The 23,412-nt window shown below is 40.9% G+C and overlaps 1 protein-coding gene and 1 pseudogene across 8 annotated transcripts in view; both read left to right on the plus strand.

The window, feature by feature from the left end:
• Positions 1–23,412, plus strand: part of Rnf216 (ring finger protein 216) — a 163,258-nt gene that overhangs the window by 54,038 nt on the left and 85,808 nt on the right. For all 8 annotated transcript variants that reach the window (XM_063234046.1, XM_063234051.1, XM_063234053.1 and 5 more), the window contains 2 exons: positions 12,514–12,662; positions 13,118–13,196. In XM_063234046.1, coding sequence (XP_063090116.1) covers positions 12,514–12,662; positions 13,118–13,196 — 228 coding nt within the window. The remainder of the gene's footprint in view (positions 1–12,513; positions 12,663–13,117; positions 13,197–23,412) is intronic.
• On the plus strand, positions 82–12,507 carry LOC106027724 (UDP-N-acetylhexosamine pyrophosphorylase-like; annotated as a pseudogene).

Here is a 23,412-nt window from a genome sequence, read left to right on the forward strand (position 1 = left end):
GTAGAATTCTGATACATTCATATGTGTATGATCTAATTGATGTGATTATGTTTCTGACACAAGCAAGGTGTTTTTCAGGGAATGGTAGAATTCTGCCATGCCCACATGTGAGGCCCCACAGGGCACCCACTTCATCACTTAGCTTATTATTCATGGAGTGAAGGATGAACTCAGAAAGAGAGAACCTTCTGCCTGCTGAAACAATGAGAGTGCATTAGTATTTTTTATACACATTTTAAAGGATTTTATATTTGAATTAGAATGCTTCTTTTTCTTTCTTCTTCCTGTCTTTTTGAGACAGGGTTTCACTATACAGTTCAGGTTGGCATGAACTCACTTTGTAACGGAGACTGGCCTTGAACTTGAACTTGCAACACTTCTCCTGCCTCAGCCTTGGAGGTGCTGGGAATGTAAGCATGTGGCACCTTGCCCAGCCAGAATACATAAACACAACTGTTTTTGTATAAAGATTACATTTATCTGAAGTCGGTTACTTTTTTTTTAACAAATGCCTATTAGTTTTACAAAATACTGTTTCAGTGTGGTATTTTCATACATATGTATATTTTGATTACATCCATCCCCCATTACCCTCCCTTGCACCACCTCCCCTACCTCTTGTTCCCTACCCTTGTCTAATAATAATCCTCTTTCTACTTTCATATTATCTTTTTAGATTCCACATATTAGGGGGAAATGCTGTACTTATCTTCTGAGTCTGGCTTATTTTTCTTAATGTGATGATTTCTGGAAATGACATAATTTCATTTCCTTTATGACTGAATAGTATTCCATTGTATATATATTCCACATTTTCTTTTTTTTTCTGGTATCGGAGGCTCACACACATGACCTCACTCTTGAGAGGCAACCACTTGTGCTGCTGAGCTAAATCCCCAACCCTTCCCAGTTTCCTTTATCTACTCACCTGTTGATAAGCACGTAGGCTGGTTCCATATCTGGCCTTTCATGAATTGTACCACAGTAAATATGAGTGTTCAGGTATACATAACATGCTGACTTTAATTCTTTTGAGAAAATATATATTAGGAGTGCTATAGCTCAGTCATATAATAGCTCTGTTTTTAGTTTTTTGAGAATCTTTCATGCTGATTTCCATAGTAGCTGTGTGCTGTGGCTTATATCTTGAGGTACCCTCTTGCACTTACAAGTGGGACTTTCAGAGGTAGCTGGATTTAGGGTGTGTGAATATGGATTAAGGGTAGTGATACTGGGATTAAGGGTTCATGAACTGAATTGGTCATGGCTGGTTTGTCATAGTTCTGTATATGGGCAGTGGAAAGCCACAGCTAAGAAATGGGTGGCGCCACCCAAAAGGCTTGCAGCCTAGAAGGCGTAAAAGAGAAAAGGAGGTTCACTGCTTGCTGCCTCTTGTCTGCTCTGCCATAGACTGTTTCTTCTCTGCTGTGCTGCCCTGCCTTGGAGCCAACCAACTATAGACTGAAACCTTTACAGACAGAGCTAAAATAAACTTTTCCTCCTTTAACTTGTGGGTGTCGAGTATTTTGTTTCTGCAGTGCTAATTTACATTCCACGAGCAATGTAGAAGAGTTCCTTTTCCCCCACATCCTTGCCAGTATTTATTGATTTTTGTATTCTTGATAGAGTGCTCCGTTCTGGCTAGGTAGGGTGGAATCTCAGATTAGTTTAATTTTCAGTTCTCTGATGGCTAAAGATGTTGAACATTTTTTATATATTTATTAGCCATTTGTACTAACTCTTTGGAAAAATGTCTGTTCATTTCATTTGTCCATTTCCCACCTGGACTGCTATATTTCTTGGTGTTAAATTTTTTGAGTTTTTAATATAATCTAACTGTTAATCTTCTGTTGGAAAATGGCTGGCAGAGATTTTCTCCTCTAGGCTCTCTTTATTCTGTTGGCTATTTCCTGAGCTATACAAAAACTTTAGTTCAATATCATCCCATTTTTTGATTCTATTATTTTCTGTGTTATTAGAGTTCCACTCCAGAAATATTTGCCTTTGCCTGTGGCTTCAAGTGTTCTTCCTAGGTTTTCTTCTAGCAGTTTCAGTGGTTCAGTCTTATTTCTAGGTCTTTGATCTATTTTGAGATGATTTTTGTACAAGGTAAGAAGGTTTCAGTTTCAGTAGTTTCAGTCTTTTGCATGTGGTTACTCAGTTTTCCCAGCACTGTTTGTTACAGAGGCTGTGCTTTCTCCAACATCATTTATGGCTCCTTGTCCATAATTAAATAGCTGTAGTTGTATGGATTTGTTTCTGTGTTCTCTCTTCTATTCCATTGGTATATATGTCTGTTTTGTTTTTGTTTGTTTTTTTTTTTTTTATTTAAAGAAAAGGAAACAAAAAAATACATGGAGATTTTAAAAAAAGGGTAGAAATAATACAAAATTACAGAAAAACAAACGGTAAGAAATTGCCGGTTGATAAGTTACATATTGTCATCTTAGAAATAGCTGGTCAGGTTACAAAATTAAAGTATTTAGAATGACATTCAAAAAGTTGGGGCTGGGGATTTAGCTCAGCGGCATAAGCGCCTGCCTTGCAAGCAGGCAGTCGTAAGTTCGATCCCTGGTACCGATAAAAATGAGAAAGACAAAAAATAAATAAATAAATAAATAAATAAATAAATAAATAAAAAAGTGACACTACAGACAGTTCTGTTCAATGATCGAACAAAAACTCAGTAATATGGTTATCAGTCCTACACACTTGTTTTACATCTCAAAGAGGGTAAGATTAAACATATCAAAACAGAACAAAGCAGTTAAAAAAACAATTTAAAGAAATACAGATTTCAAAGCAAGTCCGCTGGAGATCTTCACTGTCTGTCTCTAGTTTCTTACAAATAGTTGTCCCCATCTTCACCCACTTTATATACTAATTGCATATTATAGAACTAATCAAATCATTACAGGATAATGAAGGCTTTTTAGATCTTCAAAATCCAACATTAGGGAAGACAATAATAACTACCATCACATCTCTCATTCTCTTCGTGGTAGCTGTCCCCATCTCTACATATGCTGAAATTAAACTCAAGAGACCAGACCAATGTCATTCTAATCAGCAAACAATAGTATTGCTAGAATTTATATCATAATGCTACAAAATTAGCATCAGGTTTCTTAGCATCTCTTCTTCAGAGTATCTGTTCATTACATCTTGCATTATATAATCTGTTCCCGTAAATAATTTTTTTTGGGGGGTGGGGGTCTTTTTCCTTTTTATCGGTACCGGGATTGAAGTCATGACTGCCTGCTTGCAAGGCAGGCACCTATGCCGCTGAGCTAAATCCCCAACCCTCATAAATAATTTAAAAAAAAAAAAAGCTCATGTGTGAATTTCTACATATATATCTATCCTCTCTGTATTATAGGGAAAACCAAGTCGTAGCAAGACAGCAAAACAAATTCCTAGAAAAACATGCAATGGATAAGACATATAAGACCACAATATAGATGATCTTCTGTAGTTACAGTGTTTTCTCTTGTTATTTTCAATAGATTTGTCCACAACACCGGCTTAATATAGTTAAACATAGTATCACCTATTTTTATAAAAACTTAACTTTGACAGCATTGTAGGATTTGAGAGCTGTTACTAATTAATACCAGTATGGATATCCTTTACATCTTGTCATCTTCAGAGTAGTTGCCTCTACTTTTAGGGTTGATACTAACAAGCATACCAAATTCAAATAAAATCAGCCAAGGCCAACCCATAGTCTTATGATTCAGATTCAATTAAGATCAGTCATAGTAAGACAATGTAAGTAATACAGGATTTCAGTTTAAGTTAATAGGAAAGTAAGGATAGTTACCATGGTATAACCTGCTATTTTTGGGTCAAGATGTCTGTGCCCTCAAATCTGACATGAGTGGACAGACCAGAACAAATTAAATTCAAACTAAATATGGCAATAAGACTACTGTGTCTTTTAAATCCTTATACACTATTAACAATGACCTCTGCCTTTTTTTATAGTGTTTCAGAGCTGTCTATACTAAAGACTATAGCTTACCGTCTCTGCCTCCTGTCTGCTACTCCACTTTTCTGCTATAATTTGTCCACCTTATTCTCTCATTCCACTGTCTGCCCCATTCATTGAGGCCTCTCTGCCACTGTTGCTGGAATCCTGTTATCCCTTCCTCTCTTTCTCTGTAACGTCCTTCAGCACTCTCTGTAGGGTTGGATTGGTGGCCACGAACTCCCACAGTTCCTCCTTGTCTTAGAAGCATCTTATTTCTCCATTAATTTTGAGAGAGAGTTTTGACGGGTATATGAGCCTTGGTTGCATATTATTTTCTTTCAGGACTTGGAATATTTCTCCCCATTCCCTTCTTGACTTAAGAGTTTGTGTTGATAAGTCTGTTGTTATTTTGATAATTTTCCCGTTGTAGGTAATCTGCTTCTTTTCTCTGGCTGCTTTTAATATTCTGTTCTTTTGGTGGATTTCTGGAATCTTGATTATTATATGTCTAGGCGTAGATCTGTTTTGGTTGTAGGTAGCTGGTGTTCTGTATGCCTCTTTTATCTGGATATCATTTCTTTTTGCTATACATGGAAAATTTTGCTTTAATATATCTGTGAATATTCTTTGTATTTCATTTTTGGTTGCTCCTGCTTCCTCACTCACATTCTTTATTCTTAAGTTATGTATCTTTTTGTCATCTTCTAGCCTTTGAATTGTTTCTTTCTGGTTCCTTGTTATTTTTAAGAGGCTTTTTCTTTCACGGTCGTATGCCATAAATCTCTCTTCAAGTTTCAGAAGGCTGTCTTTGGTTTCTGTCAAGGCATTTTGCCAGTGTTCAATGGAGTTTTTAGTTTCCTGGTAATCTCTTTGGATCTGTTTCATGTATTCTAAGTTATGTTTAAATTCTTCTTCAGAAGTTTCTCTTTCTTTTCTGATTTCCTCAGTTCTTCCATCTGTGTTCTCTTGGGCAGGGCTTGTCATTTCTTTAATTAATTTCTTTATATCTTGCCTCACTTGGATCAGGAGTACAGCTTTAAATTCATCTATGAGGTCATGGAGGTATTTTTTAATTTTGGCTGATGCTGTGTCCAGTATTGGATGGTTACTGTGCTTGTTCTCTTCAGTGTTTACTTCTCCTGGGCTTATTTTCTCATGTTGGGCAGCTGGAGATTTTTTTTTTTTTTTTTTATCTCTTGTCATGTTTCTGGATTCTTTCAGACTGGAGTGTCCTGGGGGTCTCTGGCCCTCTCCGTATTGCTTAGAGCCTTTCAGAAGCATGCTGACTTGAGTTTTTGCTGTCCTCCCCAATTTGCTGTTATCTGGGGTAGGCTGGGATGCAGGGGCGGTACAGGCTAGCCTCCAGCCTCTGTGCCAATCAATCCGTAAATTAGGCTGTACTTTCTGGATGTCACTGAGTTGTGACTATTTTGTATCTGTTTATTGGGCCCCAAGCAGAGGCTTGGTTCAGCCCCAGCATATCCTGCCAGTTCTCTCTGTGCCAGAAGCAGCTGACTAATGTCACCATAGCACGGGGTTCTGCCCAAATCCCAGCTCTTCTCTTCCAGACCTCTCTGTGACAGGAGCACCAGGACAGCAGGTCTGCCCAATTCCAAGATGTCTTCCACTAGTTCTCTGTATGACACTGAAGCCAGCACGGCATCAGGCTCTGCCCAATTTCAAGACAGCCTCCACCAGACCTCCCTACAGGGCAACTTGGTGATGTTACCGAGCCGCAGGTTCTGCCCAACTCTTAAGATGTCTTCCGCCAGACTCTCTGTGTTATTGATGTCCCCGTGGTGGTGGTCTCTGCCCAGTTCCAAGATGTTCTCTGGCCAACCCCAGTGGCCACGGGACCCAGTCCCCAGTACTCACCAGAGTTTGGTGCAGGTCTTCCTCTTGGGTCTACTGCACACCACGCCGCTCGCCCTCACTGCGCTCCCGGCACAGCGTGGAATGGTCAGAAAACTGCACAGTGTTCAGCTTCGGAGCTCCAGAGCCTTTCACAGTCTCCTCTGGTGCAGCGGGGCAGTCCTGGCTGCTTCTCGGGGTCCCAAGTCTCAATTCCCAGCAGTCACCAAAAGCCAACACAGCTTTTCCTGTTGGATCCACGGGTCAGTTTGCTGATTTAAAGGTGCGGGATTTGCAGCCTCCCGTTATCAGCCTTCGCAGTCTCAGCACGACTTTAAATCCTCCAGCCGCACTGTCTTGGTTAATAAGAATCTTTATCCATTCGTCTGGCCCTCTCCATGTTGTCATATTCTAGCATCTAATGTGATTTCTCCGGAGAGACTCTCCGCCCGATCCCCTAGCAAGCTGTTATTTTCTCGAAGCCCTATGTGTCTGTTTTTGTAGCACATCTGCACTGGTTTTGTTTCTAAGGCTTTGTGATACAGTTCGAATTCAAGTATTGTGACGTCTCCAGGGTTGTTTTTTTGCTTAGGATTGCTTTAGCTACTGTAAATATTTTGTGGTTGTATGAATTTTACAATTGTTTTATATCTAGTTCCATAAAGAATATTTTTGGGATTTTGATGGGGATTCCATTGAACCACTTTTGGTAAAACGAGCATTTTAACAACCTTAATTTCAGTAGTCCATGACCATGGGCATTCTTTCTTCTTCTAATGTCTTTGGAGGACTGTAGTTTTCACAGTACAGATCTTCATATTCTTGGGCTGAATCCTGGGGGGTAGGAGTCGGAGGGATTAAGCCATTGTGAATGGAATTTTTTCCTTGATTTCTTTCTCAAGTAGTTCATTATTAGTATATAGGAAAGCTGCTGTTTTTTTAACGTTGAATTTTTTATGTCCTGCAAAGTCTGCTTCTTTTAACAGCAGTGAAGACAGTATGAAATGGAGTCATCTATTTTATACTACTACACTTGTGGTATTTTGTCATAGGAGGAATAGAAAACCAACAGGGTCATTTAGAATGTGCCATGTTTTGCATCACCAGTTGTAAGACATATCAGCATTTAAGCCTCAGGTTCTTCCACTATAACTAAAATCACAGATCACCTGTGTGACCCCAAAATGGGTAGGGATTTCTTCCTGCCAGCAAGCAATCAGTTCTGCAGCAAACACACCAGCTAGGCATCCTCTAAGTAAGTTCAGTTCTGATGCTGTCTACTGGAGATGATTTCATATTCCATAGATGGAGGAATCAGTCCCAGAGATCCCTGTTTTAGACACCAGTTCCAAGTCCAGGCCTCAGAAACTTCTGGCTTGACTGGCTACAAGTTAGGATTTTCATCACTTGTTGGTGGTAGAATGAGGGGAGAGTCAGGGTCTTGTTTTGTAGCTCAGCTGACAGTTTAACCTCTCATTTCTCCAGCCTCAGCCTCAGTGCTGAGATTATGGGTGTATGCCATCATAAGTTCCTTGACTTAACCTTTAGGCTCAATTAATTTGCTAAAGCTGCACACAGAACTCAAGGAAATATTTATTTAGTTATATGTTTATTGTTAGGGGTACTGTAAAGGAAACAAGCAGCCAGATAAAAGAGATACACAGGGCCAAGGTCCTGAGCTCAGGAGCCTGCATCCTATACAGAGGGAGTGCCACCTTCCTGCATATACCCAGGTTCTGTCTCACCTTCCTATAAGCCTCCATATATTCAGCTATCTGAAGCTCTTTGGGCTTTTATGGAGACTTCATTGCATAGGCATGATTGAAGTATTACAACCTTTCACAAATGTGATTGGACAGAAAGAATGTGAGCTCATGGAAATAGATTAAGTGGGAGAACCCAGCAAGGCAGATCTTTTCAGATTGTTTTTGGACTCTGAACAGCATATCTTCTTCCTAGGCTTAGGGCAGGGCCCCTTCTAAAATGGAGGGCTTAGCTGGGTATAGTGGCACACATTTCTAATCCCAGCACTTGGGAGGCAGAAATAGAGGATCACTGAGTTCAAGGTCAGTCTGAACTACACATTGAAGCTGAAATGAATGTATGAATGGATCTTATGATGTGCTGTCAGATAGGCAGGTCAGATAATTTCTTTATGGCCAAGAAAGGCAGGAAAGACTCACTGCAATGGGAGAAGCAGGGAGGCCTGGGCCAGCGCTGCCCTCAGCCCCCACTTTCGGCCACATTACCCTGCCCTCAGGGGGCTCAGGGTGCTAATAAGTGGCTTAGCCACAGGAGCTGGAGCCAGGTAGAACTTCAGTCATTCCAAGGGAGGTTCACTGATTTACACTCCTGCTTTCATAAAGTTTGGCTGCCAGAGCACTGTGAATGGAAACAACCTCAAAGTCAGGTTGTCCAAAGCTGGGCAAGAACACCCGGTACAGTTTTGGAATGAAGTGGAAGAAACCCAGCAGGTGAAATTTTGGGCAGAGCTCTAGGCCATGACTTTGAGGAGCAACTTTCTTTTTCTAAAAGGTTATTGAAGGATTTAACCAGTCTTCTCACCAAGAGAAAATAGAAGCACAAGTTAAACCTGTCCCTCTAGAAGTGTTGGGGAGTACTACTAGGGATCAAGATCAGCTCCAGGCCTGGGAAAGTGAAGGACTTGCCCAGATTTCTCAACAAAATAGCAGTTCTCCTTCTAGCTGGTGGGCAGGGGATAGGACTTGGAGTTACACACCTTAAGGAGATGTATGGCGTTGCTTTATCTTCCCGTAAGATACTTTTTCAGATTCAAGCAGAGTATATCCTGAAACTACTACTCTTAGCTGAGAAATATTATGGCAACAAATATGTCATCCCCTGGTATATTAAGACCAGTGACAGAATAATGGAAGCAACAAAGTTCTTCACAAAGCGCAAGTACTTTGGTTTAAAAAAGAAAATGTGACAGATTTTTCATGAACCACAAGTACTTTGGTTTAAAAAGACAGAGAGAATGTAATCTTTTTTCAGTAGGGAATGGTGCCTGCTATGAATTTTGATGGCAAAATTATATTGGAAGAGAAGAACAAAGTTTCGATGGCCCCAGATGACTCTTGGAGCCCAAAATATTCTGGAGGGTATGGAACAAAGAGGCATTTGGTACGTTCATGTCTGTTGAGTAGACAGTTTATTGGTAAAGATGGCAGACCACAGTTCATTGGATTTTGCATTCAGAAAGGAACAGAGGAGGAGGCAAAGCTGGGAGAGAAGACAAACACTACAGACCCAGTTAGAGTGGTTTGCCAGGTGGACAGTGTATTAGGTGTTGGAATATAGGGAAATTTCTTTCTGACAACAGCTCAGAAATGAAGCACAAATAGATGACTTTTGTTCAATGTGGACAACATTACTGATCATTTCTTTACCATATTGTTTTCTGAGAAATGTTAATGTTACAAACCTCAGCTGCAGCACCATATACTTCAAAGAGAGTCTGTCAGTGAATTCCCAGAGCAAGTTAATTCAGCCAGACAAGCCAAACAGAATAAAGATGAAAAAATTTGTCTTTGACATCTTCCAGTTTGCAAAGAAGTTTGGTATATGAAGTATTACAGGAAGAGGAGTTTTCCCCTACTCAAGAATGTAAACTGTCAGAATAGAAAGGACAGCCCTACAACTGCAAGGCATCCCTTCACCATTGCTGGGTCCTCAGTGTAGAGGGCTACTTCATAGATGAAAATGGTTCTCACCTAGCAATTCCCTGCTTGAAGGATGCCAGTGAATACCAATCCAGAGTGAAATCTCTCTTATCTCCTGTGTTGTAGAAGGACTGGAAAGTTCTGTGGCAGATCAAGAATATATGCACCTTTGATCATTGATCAGAATTAGTGCATGAGCTGGTGAAAATGTTATATGAAGCATATACCAAGTTTGCTGCAGCGGGGGATAGCTTATCATTTTTGATAGACCAACTGTGAACCTACAGGACTGTTGGGAGCTGATGAAGCTGGAAACAGATCCCATGTGCAAAAACAGCTGTTCAGAGAACAAAGAGTGCCCAGGGCAAGCCACGTGAAGAAGCTGTTTCAACCCAAGGACACCTAGCCCCAAGACAAACAGTGGGTTGCTAGGACAGCAAGGTATCAATGACACTAAATTGCTAAAAGGTGTAAATAAATGCCCCTGCAGTGAGGGGGCAGTTCCTTTCTTCCCATCTGGAGAGTAAGGACTCCATCTGACTACTTTTGTTTCTTGTTTTCTTATCCTCTGGTGGTCCTTCACCCAAGGAACTTCATGGGCTGCCTGGGTCGGTTGCAGGACAGGACCTCTCTTGGAGCTCTATAAGTTTGAACATTCACAGGGTTTCATTTTGCTGGTTAAACTGTTAGAGCCACTATAAACTTTCTAAGATCCACATGACTGAACTTCAGATAGCATTTTTATGATTCTCAGTTCACTGAAGGTCTTACGTATTTTTCAATTGTCTGATTTGTCTCCAAGTCAAAGAAAACATTGGCAATCTAGAGAATTTCTTAAAGCTTAAGTAGTCAGGATATTCAACATCACTTTACTTAGAGCTAGAAGCTTTTGTTTTTGAAGTTGTACATACCAATATTTTTTATCAAGCATTAAACTTAATTTTAAGAAAATAATTGAACAATAAATTGCCTTATCTTGTCATCTTTGGAAAAAGGAGAAAAAAATGAAAGGTAAAAAATGAAGATAGTTAATTTTAATAACAGAAAAACAGTGTATTTTTAGTTTCTGTGGCCAGCCTAATAGAAGAGAAATTCTGCTTTCCATGGCCTGCCTTGGGGAGAAAAAAAGAGCAGGTGAAAGGAGGGCAGAAAAAGATCAGAGACGCAGAGAGACACAGGAGAGACAAAGCAAGCAAGGCAGAGACTGAGACTTTGTTTTCTGAGGCCCAACCCATCCAAATGTTATCACAAAAGACCATCAGGACTGCGAGTCACATTTACCACTCTGAAATTGTTTTGAAACTTCATCAGAAACTTAAGGACCAGGCTAGGTGTGGTGGTACGTGTCTGTAGTCCCAGCACTCCAGAGAGAAAAGCAGGAGGATCGCTGTGAGTTTGAGGCCAGCCTGCCTGTCCTACAAAGTGAGATCAAGGCCAGGCCAAATTGCATAGTAAAACCCTCTCAAAAAGGTGAAAAAAAGAGAAACAAACTAGGAGCCAAAGGCCAAATTCTTTAACATTATTATTCTAGTCATTCAGAAAATAACAAGAGCTATTAGAATCATAAGCCAGGAACCATGAATGAAAAACAGTATATTGGTCATAATATCAGTGTGATGGGCCAGAGTTATAGCTCAGCTACACAGGTGCTTGCCTAGCAAGCACAAGATCATGAGTTCAATTCCCAGTACCTCCCCCCCAAAAATGCACCACACTGACACAAGTTGCAAGAAACAGGAGACATGGCAGGTAGATACCACATGATCATAGCTATAGAAAAAGACACTGGTGGAAGACTGCTGAAATCTGAAAAAAGGCTGTGGCTTAGTAAATAGTACTACACCATTGTTAACTTTGGGTTTTGATTAAATACGGTTTGACTACATGTGACATTAACATCCGGAGGAGATGGGAAGAGAATTCAGGAACTCTACTATTCCTGACACTTTTGTAGTCCCATGATACAGTATTTCAAAGTGTAAAAACATTTTGTTTTTCAAGAGCCTGACCTTGAAGTAGGCAGAGAAGATTGGACCTTGGGCCTTCCACTGACTGACTGGGAGACCTTGAACAAATTAGTTAAATTCTAAGCCTCTTCCTCTTCCTCTTTAGAATGGAGACACTCGTTGTAAACGTTAAAAGAGATAATGTGTTGAAAAAATGTCTTAGATTTATAGCTGTTGTTATTTTTAAGATACATTTCTCCATGTGTTTGATTTGGTGTTTTATCTTTCTGATCAGTAATGTTCTTCAAATGTCTGGCAGCTTTGTTTGTATTAAAGAGCTTTTGGAAGCTATTTAAGTAGGGGGGGACTCAAGAGACTGATGAGTCTGACTAGGTGCCCAGATGGCCAGGGAGTGCTTCGTGTTGTAAACCCCAGATAACAGTCTTTGGTCTTTTTGGTGGGATCAGATGTAAATCCTACCTACAGGTATGTGCCCACCTTCTTGTACTCTGGAACTGAGTGGGAGGCTATTCATTGTGCAGCCTTCACTTGAGCCCTGACTTTGACCACATGTCAGCTCTGCCTTCCCTGACTAGTTCCCTTTTGGCCTGGCTATTCCTGAATTTTTCTGCTTTCTCCAGGAGTCTGCTGACTCACATCAGGTAGGGTAATAACTAGAGACGAGACCCCTGCTGTCTCATTTCTTGTTTACTCACATCATTTCCTGCCCTGTCCCTACTTCTCAGCTGTCCTCCCAGGGGCTGTGTTACTTTCCAGGATCTGGAAAGGAAAGCACCTCCCTTCTCAGTGGCATCTCATTTTCAGACATAGAGCTAAGGCCTTTTCCAGTCCACTGAGCAGTGTACCATCCTTCCTGCCTTCATGGACTGTGGTTTGGGCTGCTACAGGGCCTGTGGTGGTATCATTGTGGATTTTTGTGTTTGGTTTTATGGTTTCTCTGTTTGGGGTGTGTTTTCTCAAAAGGAAGTCACAGAGAGATCTTTGTCTCCCACTGAGAGATGCATTTAACCTCTAATACTTCATACCCTTGTTATTTTAGTCAGAGCTCAGCTGCATGGAAGGAAGCTGCACGTGTTCCTTTCCAACCAGTGAGCTGGAGAAGGTGCTTCCGCAGACCATCCTGTGCAAATACTATGAGCGGAAGGCTGAAGAGGAAGTTGCTGCAGCTTATGCTGATGAGCTTGTCAGGTGAATTCACAGAATCTCCCCAGTGTAAAGATGTCCTGCTACATCCTGCAGCTTTTCTGGCATGTTGTACTAAAAAATTAAGATAGTTAATTTTAATAACAGAAAAATCTATAGATTGGAGTCTTTTATCTATATACCTCGCTGCCTTCTGATGTTCTGGCCTGTGAGTACAATCACTGTACCCTAAGTTAGAGATAAAATATGCTAGGAATTTTATAAAGGGTGGGATATGTGTTTATAGAGGGAATGGCACTGAGTCAGGACATAGAATGACACCTGTGTATCCTACTAAGAGCCAGTACAGAGAAGAGGCTCAGCCCATGTTTTAATGCAAAACAAGAAGTAAAAATCCAGTATTGCTATCTAGGTCACTACTCCCTCTTAGTAGGAGCAGTCATGCAAAACCAAAGCAGGCTTTCATGCTGAGCCCTGCCTTTCTGCCTTTTGGACCCCAGGTGCCCCTCCTGCAGCTTTCCTGCTCTGTTGGACAGTGACGTGAAGAGGTTCAGCTGTCCTAACCCTCGTTGCCGGAAGGTAAGGAGGCAGTTTTTTCTGTATGTATATTTGAATTTGGGGATTATGAGCAATCCTGATGGCCTTTGTGTATCTGCATGAGATTTGACTGTTTTCATAAAAGTGGAGATCAGGGGCTGGGGATTTAGCTCAGCGGCATAAGCGCCTGCCTTGCAAGCAGGCAGTCGTGAGTTCGATCTCTGGTACCGATAAAAAAGGAAAAAGACAAAAAAAAAAAAAAGTGGAGATCAGTACTCTGTGAATGGTGGTTGACATGGTTATGGAAATGGGAACCAGTTCTAGATTTCCTGTTAGGAAGCTACAAATCTTTTTTATGCCATCTTCATGCAAAGACAAATATTGTTACACGCATGTGAAGCATTTTTTCTTGACTGCATCTTCAGTTTTCTTGCTTTCCCTTTTCTTTCTGCTTAAATACAACCTTCTACCCCACTCTCAAACTTCCTGCCTTTCTCAAAGTCAAAGCGACATTCCTTCAAAAACTAGGCAACATGGTAGCACCTCTGACATGTCGAGTAGGTTTTCTGGTGTCAGGTGAGACCAGAACCATCTAGTCACCTTACTGCTGCAGATCTTTCTTCTCTTTAACTAGATTCCTATTCTGTGAACTAAAAATATCTTTAGAGCCAGACGTGACACATGCCTGTAACCCCAGTACTTGAGAGGCTGAGACAGGAGGATCCTTGCAAGTTTGAGAGGAGCCTGGGCTACAAAGTGAGCCCAAGGCTAGCTTGGCTACACAATGAGACTCCGTCTCAAAAAAAAAGTCTTTAGATTTGTCATTTGGAAGCCACTTCAGATTTAGTGAACGTTGACATCCAACTAGGCAAATTGTGTTAAGCCATTTTCCTAAAACCATGTAATCAGAGTTGAACATTGCAGTATTTTGTAGAGAGGGAAGAAATTGAGGTGGATATTAGACAAGAGGGAAGAAACTAAAGTAATAAACTGAAACTTTACCCCTTTTGATTTCCACATTAATATTTCTATATGAAACCTGTCTATGTTCTTACAGCTGATAGGGCTATTTAATCTTTTGTCCCCAACCCAGGCTGTTATCATAACAGTTGTCCTCATAGTATCTGCCATACTAGACTAAGAAAGCATAGGAACCGACTGTCTGTGTGTAAGGAGTGTGTCAGGCACTGAAATGCCTGGAAAGAGATGTCTGAGCCAAGATGCAGAGCAAGGAGAGGAGAAGGGCGAGAGTTGGCAGGAGAACAGGAAGATGTTCTAGGCCAAAGAAGCAGCAGCAGCCTGGACCATTGACTGGCAGCAAGCAGGATTGCAAAGAAGGCTCAGGAGCTAGGTGTACACAGGCCTTGAAGCCACACAAAGAGCAAAAGGTAAATATAAAGACCTATTTGGCTGCTGAGTAGTCCAGATGAGCTATGTACATTGCTGCCAGCTCCTCTGGGGCTTCTGTGAATTTAGTGAAAAGCTGAAAACTACATTTCCTGGTAGGATTTAGTAATATGGTCCAGAGAGAGTACTCATATACTATATGGAAGCCAAAGAGATGAGTAGTTACAGAGACATTGGGAAACAGCAAGAGAGTGCACCCAAGTCCAAGACAGTACCCAGTGAGTATGTAGAACATCAGTTTGGGGTATCTGTGGGAGCTTCCTAGAGGTGCCAAGGATCCCAAGCAGAAATCTGTCTGGAGAGATATGCCTGCTAGCTGAAATGGGAAGTAACTATTTAGTTTCTTTTGGCTGATGAAATGTGCATGTGATTAGATCACATCCAGAAGAAAAACAAAACTTAAGAACAAATGCAGTGGTGGAACTAGCACTTACTCACCATTGCCTTTCCCAAGCTCTGTGCAGAATAGGCAGTAGGAAACCCCCAACTTCTTGCTTCTTTCCAGGGAGGGAAAGCACTGGATCATGAGCCTAGCATTCTGGCATTTCAGGATCCTGCCCAAGACAGTTTTTTTGTCTCAACCAGGTCAGAGCACTGAAAGGATCTGGTGTAGTGTATGTGTCTGAATGTCACTGAGAACAAAGAATGCCACGCAGCTTGTACTCCACCAGAGGAGCAGTGTATAATAGAACCCAGTATACCTCAGAAGCATCTCCCCTGGGTGATAAAAGGAATAAAAGAACGACTGGATCATGTGTCCAGTGTGACGGCCGTTCTGGGGTGCCTGAGGGATTAGTTTCTGTCTTGCCCAACTGAGAGTACCGATAGCACTCGGCACACCCTAGAGGCCTGGTTGCTGCTGAGACCAAAAAATGAAAATGCTAACTCCAGGGCCTCAGCAGTACCTTAGACACTAGAAGAAGCAAGAGGTTATATACTTAGGAGGGTGCATACTCTAGGGACTGCAAAACCTCTCTAACTTGGAATTTCCATGTACAAACTCAGAGAAGACATATCTGTAAAAAAGGCTTGAGAGGCCCCCAATCTCCCTATGATTGGTGAAGATCCCTGTACAAAGCTATTCTATAAAAACTGAAAGGGGTGACCATTTTTCCAAATGTGCCTATCCAAACATAAAAGTAACACACCTACACACACAAAGACTCGATCAGAGGAACAAAATACATATCTAGAAATCAACCCAAAAAACACTGACGTGTATAAATTCCTGGCAGAAGACTTGACTATCATACAAACAGTCAACAAGCTTGAGAAAATGCTACATGTACAAAGTCAAAACATCAACAAGGTGAAAATATTTTTTTTTTAATTCTGGAGTTAAAAAATACAGAAACTGAAATGAAAAACATACTAGAAGAATTCAGCAGAAGAATTAGCAAACTGACAAGCAGGCCCTTTGAAATTATCCAGTCCAAGGAACAAAAATAAAAAGAAGGAGAGTGAAGAAAGCCTAAGGAACTTAAGGGTGACCATCAGGTAGACCATGACTCACATTATAGGAGTCTCAGGTGAAGAAGGGGAGGGACAGCAGAAAGCTTATTTGAAGAAATAATGGCTGTGAACTTACAAAACCAGGGAAGGAATCAGACATTAAGATTCAAAAACTCCAGTAGATGTCCAACTAAGATGAACCAGAAAGGGTGGATGTGGTGGCACATATGTCTTATCCCAGCACTTAGGAGGCTGGACAAGAGAATTGCTATGAATTCAAGGACAGCCTAAAATACATAGAAGACCCTGTCTCCAAAAAAATCAAAAATATAAGATGAACCAAAGATCACACCAAGGCATGTAATCTGGTTCTCAAGAAAATTTTGAAAGCAGGGAGAGAAAAATGACTTTCTTCCATTAAAATTATCTGCTGAATTTCAAACTTTGTAGTCCAGGAGAGAATTGGATGGTTTATTCAGAATTCTGAAAGAAAGAAAAAAACTTCCAGCCTAGAACGTGTTATACTTCTGGTGTACTTCTGTAACCCCAACACTTGGAAACTGAGGCTAGAGAATCATCATGAGTTTGAGGCCAACCTGGGCTATATAATGAGTTAGCCTGGACTACGTAGCAAGACCTGTTTCACAAAAAAACAACAATAAAGAAAAACAAATTTTTAATTAAAAAACATATAGATAGATAGTGTCTGACCAAACTGTTGATAGATAGTATCTGACCAAACTGTTTTTCAAGAATGAAGAAAAGAACTTTCTAGAGTGCTCCGTGAGGTGGAGAGCAGGGGCTGCCTGGCCTGCACACAACTACACACTCCTCCCTAATTCTCCCACTGTGGTCCAGCCCGCTCACCACCTGTAAGGAAATAGTGAAAGAAACCACTTACTGTGATGTTTTAAGGATCAAACCCAATGCCATCCAAGAAAAACTGAAAAAAACTTATAAGAAACTGGCTTTGATGTACCACCCTTATAAGCATCCAAATGAAGGAGAAAAGTTTAAACAGATTTCGCAAGTTCTCTGATGCCAAGAGAAGGGAATTATATGACGAAGAAGGAGAACAGGCAATTGAGGGTGGAGCAGGCGTCAGTTCTAGATCCCCTATGGATATCTTTAATACGTTTTTTGGAGGAGGAGAAAGGATTCAGAGAAAGGAGAAGTAAAAATGTGCGTCAGCTCTTGGTTACCTTAGAAGATTTATATAATGGTGACACAAGGAAGCTGACTGCAAAAGAATGTGATTTGTGAAGGCCAAGGTGGCAAGAAAGGAGATGTGAATTGTTGTCCCAATAACAGAGGTACTGGAATGCAAGTAAGAATTCATCAGATAGGACTTGGAGGGCTGGAGATTCAGCTCAGTGGTATAAGCACCTGTCTGGCAAGTGCACGGTAATGAGTTTGATCCCCAGTACCTCAAAAAACAAACAAATGAACAATCAAAGGTAGGACCTGGAATGGTTCAGCAAATTCAGTCTGTGTTTGTGTGAGGTGCCAGGGCCATGGGGAATTTATCAGCCCTAAAGATAGATGTAAAAGCTGCAACAGAAAAAGATTCTGGAAGATCATATTGACAAAGGCATGAAAGATGGCCAGAAAATAGCATTCCATGGTAAAAGAGACCAAGAACCAGGATTGGAGCCAGGAGATGTTATTATTTTATTAGATCAGAAGGACCATGCTGTTTTTACTCGGTAAAGACTTAACCGTTCAAATTGACCTCTTGCATATCTGGTAATTTTATTTCCATTTAAATGAGATTTTCATTACTATTAAAGCACAATTTCTGGAAATACCTAGAAAGGTACAGCAGAAATATTTAAGTATCTATGATGCATCTTGTAAAAGTCTATTTGTTTCATTCATAAAAGAGCCTGCAAACAAATTCAGTTTTTGCATTTTGTCTCTGAATAAATTTGTTACCCAATCTCATACTTGAAAGGCATATTTCAATTAGAAGATGTTTCGTGTGAGCATACCTGGAGTAGGAGATGGCTGTAGGACACATACCCAGACAGAATTTTGCCCTTAACTGTCTTAATTCACAGTAAATACAATAAATTTTTTACCAATTTTTAGTCCCAAGTTTGTGATGAATTAAGCTGCTTTTAAGTATCCAGAACTATTTAAGAATTGAAATTGGGACTTGATATAAGCTATAAATTCATCCATTGTAAATATTTAATATCAAATTTATGATGAACTTACAGGTACAGTGAGAAAAAAGTACAGTGGATCTTTAATTTACAAACTCAAGTTATACCCAACAACTGGTGATAGCCCAGGTTGTTAGTTGGAGGCTCAGGCTCCTCTGCACAGCCTTCCAAGTCTCTCTCCTATACACAGCAGATCTCAGTGTCCTTAGAGACAAAATGGCCCAGGATTTCTTAGTTAACCCTATATAGGGAAGAATATTGTAATGTTCTTTTCAGAAACTCTTTAAGAGTTAAATCTGTATCTGAGACCATCTGGAAGCACAAGCAGCCAGCATTCGGGTCATAACTCAAGACTTTGGTCATAAGTTAAAGCTAAAATTATGTTCATATTATGGTTGGCATTTAAATGTGCCCCCCAAACCTCATGTGGTCATGGGGGACAAGCCTTTCAAAGGCGGCTGAGTCGAGTAATTGTGATTGGTTTGTTGTCGAGCACTGGGATTGGCAGTATGAGTGCCGGGGCAGCTGGCATATGATATAAGGGACAGAAAGAGTCTTCTCTGTCCGTGCTCCCCTGCCTCTTGCTCTTGTTGCTTTCTGTCTTCTGCTGCCTTGAAGTGTTGCCCCAGTGCCATGCCACCCTGCCTTGGAGCCAACTGATTATGGAATGAAATCTTCATAAGCTATAAGCTAAATAAAACTTTCCTTCTTTAATTCTGGGTGTCGGATATTTTGTCTCAGCAATGAGAGAATAGTAACCAAGACAGAATTTTGGTGTCAGAAAAGTGGAGTTGTTGCCATGACTATACCTGACCATGTGGTTGGGGAGCCTTTGGGAGTGGCTTGTGGAAAGAGTCTAGCAAGGTTTGCAGATGTACCTGAAAGACCAGCACTAGAACGCCTTAGACTGTTCTGTGTGGGAGGTTCTGGTCAGAGCTCGGAAGCTAGAAGGCTGATAGAGATCCTGCTGGTGAAGAACAGGCTCATGAGATTCTGCTGGGAAGAAGGACTGCATTGGTTGTTGGACTCCAGATAGTGTGTATTACACCTGGCAGAAAGTTTTCTAGAGACTTTGCCTGAGACTAAGTGGCGGGGGAAAGTGAAGGAAAAATTAATACAATCCCAGCTAAACAAAAGTAAGAGGATTCAATTGTCACTAGCTCTGGTTTACAAGAAATACTAAACAGATCTGAAGTTTGGAATGAAAAAAGCTAGATATCAACAGGAATGCATATGACATTACAGAGTTCAATAGTAAGTAATACACAGGTAGTCTGTAGCTTAGAATTTTTAGCTCTATAATGGTTTGAAAGTGATATCCATTTAGTACATGTCATACGTTGAATTTTAAGTTGTGATCTTTCCCCAGTTGTCAGTATGTGGTATGCTGACACTGATGCTGAGCAATAGCAGTGTGCTGTTGCTGGTCAGCCACACTGGTCAGCCATGCGTCCATGAGGGTAAGCAATAGGTGATTCCATGAATAGTGTGACTAAGCTTTATGGTTCAATAGGTTAGGTATGTTAAATGCTTTTTTGGCTTGTCAATTTAAATGGGTTCATTGAGATGAAAGCCTATCATGAGTTAAGAATCATCTGTGTAGACTTACAGTGGTAGAGTACTTGTCTACCATAAGGAAGCCCATGGTTCCATCAACCCAAAAAAGAAAAGTATATTTGTATAGATAATACAGAATTTGACTATACCATAATAGTCACATGTGAATCACTTTACTTCTGGTATAGAGTTTAAAAGATTAAAACTTTGAAATGGTAAACAACTAGAAAAATATTACGACTCAATGAATGCACAACATAAACAGATGGAATGAGTGGGCAGAGCCCAAGCTGCTCACAGTGCCTGACATCACACAGTGAGGAGCTGTTAGCAGCACCACTGAGTGAGCCAGGGATTGCTTACTTCGGAGATGAGCTGAAGAACAGCACGTTCCAAGATGGAGGTCCAAGTAGGAGACACAAGGACCGCCTTATTGGGCAACCAAGAGTGCCACTGGTGCCCAAGGCAGCACGTTCCTGTGGTGCATTTCCAGGCAGAACGAAGTCAGGCATTCTTAGCTGAGAAGCTGAGACACTGAGAGGTGTTTAAAGCATTATGGGAACGTTAAGGCTGTTAAGCCTCTACCTGTCTTACACTGACTTTTGAAGAACCTTCGTTGTGTCGTTACAGCTGTCCTCTCAACATTTAGGCTCCTGAAATTTTATTGACATTGGACTTGGTGGAGCAGCAATCATGACTATAGGCAAGAATAGCAGGGTGCTGCTGCATATTGACTGTAGAATGAGATGTATCTTTCAGGATGACCAAATCTTCATTGGTACTTTTAAGGCTTTTGACAAGCATATAAATTTGATCCTCTGTGACTGTGATGAGCTTAAGAAGGTCAAGCCAAAGAATGCAGAAGAGCCAGAGCATGAGGAAAAGCTAGTTTCGGGTCTGGTCTTTCTGTGTGGGGAGACCTTGGTAACCATCACGTGAAAGGGCCAACTCATAAAGATATTGGCATTGCTTCAGTACCACTTGCTGGGACTGCAGAAGGTACAGGATTGGGAGGACAGCTGACATACGTACACTGGTTGGTGTACCCATTCCACAGGCTTCTGCTAAATTAGTAGACCCTGCCAAGGAGGCAGGGTCCATCCAACAGGTAATGACTCCATAGAAACACTGTAGCCTCAGCTGGAGTACCCAGCTCAGTACCCACCAGGAAGGGAGGCTGCACCCCCAGCAGAGCAACACCACCTCAAGGCATCTCCCCTTGGTATGAGACCACCCATCAGAGACCACCCATCAGCTCACAAGTTGGGCTTCCTCCTGCTCTAGGGATACCAATAGCCATGTTCCTCCCAGGAATTAAAAGTCTACCTTGCCCAGAAATATATCTGCCAAGACCTTAGAACACTGTTGACCCATCTCGGTTACTTTTTCCCCTAAAGTAATCTGATGCAGTTGTGTGTTTAGATTGTAAACTTTTTGTACCCTGTTTCCACATTAATAATAGCTAATAATAAATGCATAGAGCAATTTAAAAAAGATGTAGTCAGTAGGCCACTGCTGGACTGAGGACAGCCAGACCCAAGCGTTTCCCCATGAGTCAGCACCATTTGCAGATTGGGAAGAGAGAACAAGGCCACACCATGAAGCAAGCCCCATCTGGGAACCAGCGCCATGTGCAAGCTGCTGCCAGACTGGGGACAGCCAGACCTCACACTGGCAAACAAGAAGTACCAATCACCTCTACCCCCATAAGCGACCAGCTGATACGGAGAAACATAGGCTGTGATGATAGCTGTCAAGGGGAAATGCATTCGGATGCCTACGGTGCTTTGGTGTTTCACTTACCTTGTAGGTCTAGGGCCAGTGGTCTGATGGTAGATGTTAAATCTGATGGCATGAACAGCTATTTCAAAGATAATGTGATATATTATGGTGACAATTTTGGATTTACTATTGGCATGTTTTGAAGTCCTTTATTGCATTCATTGTTTTATTTTTATTGTTTCTATTCTATTGTGTTCTGTTTGATTTTACTATATCTAAAGATTTCTGTAGCTATTTTGAAGGCAGAAAAAAAGCATTATGGTAACTATTGTTGATTTCATAATGCTTTGAAGTCCTATATCACTTACACTTTTTTATTTTTTATTGTTTTATTATCCTTGGTTCTATCCTCTTTAAAATAAAAAAAAAATAAATTTTTTAAAAGATTTGTAGATATATAGAGAGGATAAAAGTGAAAAGATAGAAAATGTATTCCATGCAAATGATAACACAGAAGAGAACAGGGTTAGACATACTTGTACAAAATAGACTTAAGTCAAAAAGTGTTATAAGAGACGAAGAAGGGCCAGGCATAATGGTACCTCTGTGATCCCAGCACTCACTCAGGAGGCTGAGCCAGGAGGTTTGCTGTGAGTTTGAGGTAAGCCTGAGCCACATAGTGAGTTCAAGGCCAGTTTGAACTACCAAGCTAGGCCCTGTATTAAAAAGAACAAACAAATAAAAATAAAGAAGACAAGCATAAAACGAAGACATACCAGTTATCAGTACACAGCCAGCCCTCCATATGTGTGGTTTCCACATCATGTATTCAGCCAACCACAGATGGAAAGCACCCGTTTGAGGAAAAAAGTTCTCTCTGTACTGAATATGTTCAGATTCTTTTTCCTTCATCATGATTACCTAAACAATTTAGTATCAAAACCATTTACTAGTATTATATGGATGGATACATATAGATTATATGCAGTAGTATGGTGGTTCTGGTGGAATTTTTTGGGTTTGGTTTGGTTTGGCTCTGTGTGGCTTGAGACAGGATCTCACTATGTAATTTAGGCTGGCTTTAATTCATTAAATAGCCTAGGATGACCTCGACCTCATAGCAATTCTCCTGCTTCAGCCTCCCGAGTATTGAGATTACAGGCTTGTATCATTACATTTGGCTACTGTACTGTTGGTTTGGTTTGGTTTTTGTGGGGATTAGATTTAAGGCCTTCGTACTTTCTCATTTTTCTTTTTTTTTAGAGACAGGGTCTCACTAAGTTGGCAGGGTTTTAATTTGCAGTCTTCCTGCCTCAGTCTCCCAGAGTACTAGGATTGCAGGTAAGTACCACTATGCCTAGCTCCGTGCCATTTTGTATGAGAGACTAGAGTGTCAGCAGATTTTGTTGAATTAAAGCCTTAAACATTAGACCTGAAACCCCTAAAGTTCTTAAATGAAAACTTTGAGGAAAGTTTCCCAACACTGGTCTTGGCCCAGATTTCCTGGGTATGACACCAAAACCAAAAATAGACGAGACAAGTGGGACTATATCAAACTTTTAAAGCCATGTGAATAAAGGGAACAATCAGCAAAAAGGAAACCCCTGAGAAGGACTTGAAATCCTCAGAGATCTCAGAGGTCATCCTCTGTGCTCGTCACAGTACTGTTCCCAGTAGCCATAAGGCTGCTGTGTATAATAGGACATTATTTGGCCTTAGATGAAGGAAACCCTTTCAGAGGAACAACACAGAGGAGCTTGAGGGCATTTCACTGAGTGAAGTTAACAGTCACAAAAGGATGGATACCACCTGCTTTCCACTCATGTCGTATCTAGACTAGTCAGATGAAGAAGCAGAAAGGGGACAGAAGCAGGGCAATGGAGAGTTGCTGTGTGAGTGTAATTTCAGGCAGGCAAGATAAAAAGTTGTAAATGTGCTGTACGGCATTTCGT

This window comes from Cavia porcellus, unplaced genomic scaffold (genome assembly GCF_034190915.1).
Source record: "Cavia porcellus strain 051 isolate PalLab524CR breed Dunkin Hartley unplaced genomic scaffold, mCavPor4.1 scaffold_23, whole genome shotgun sequence".
Taxonomy (NCBI): domain Eukaryota; kingdom Metazoa; phylum Chordata; class Mammalia; order Rodentia; family Caviidae; genus Cavia; species Cavia porcellus.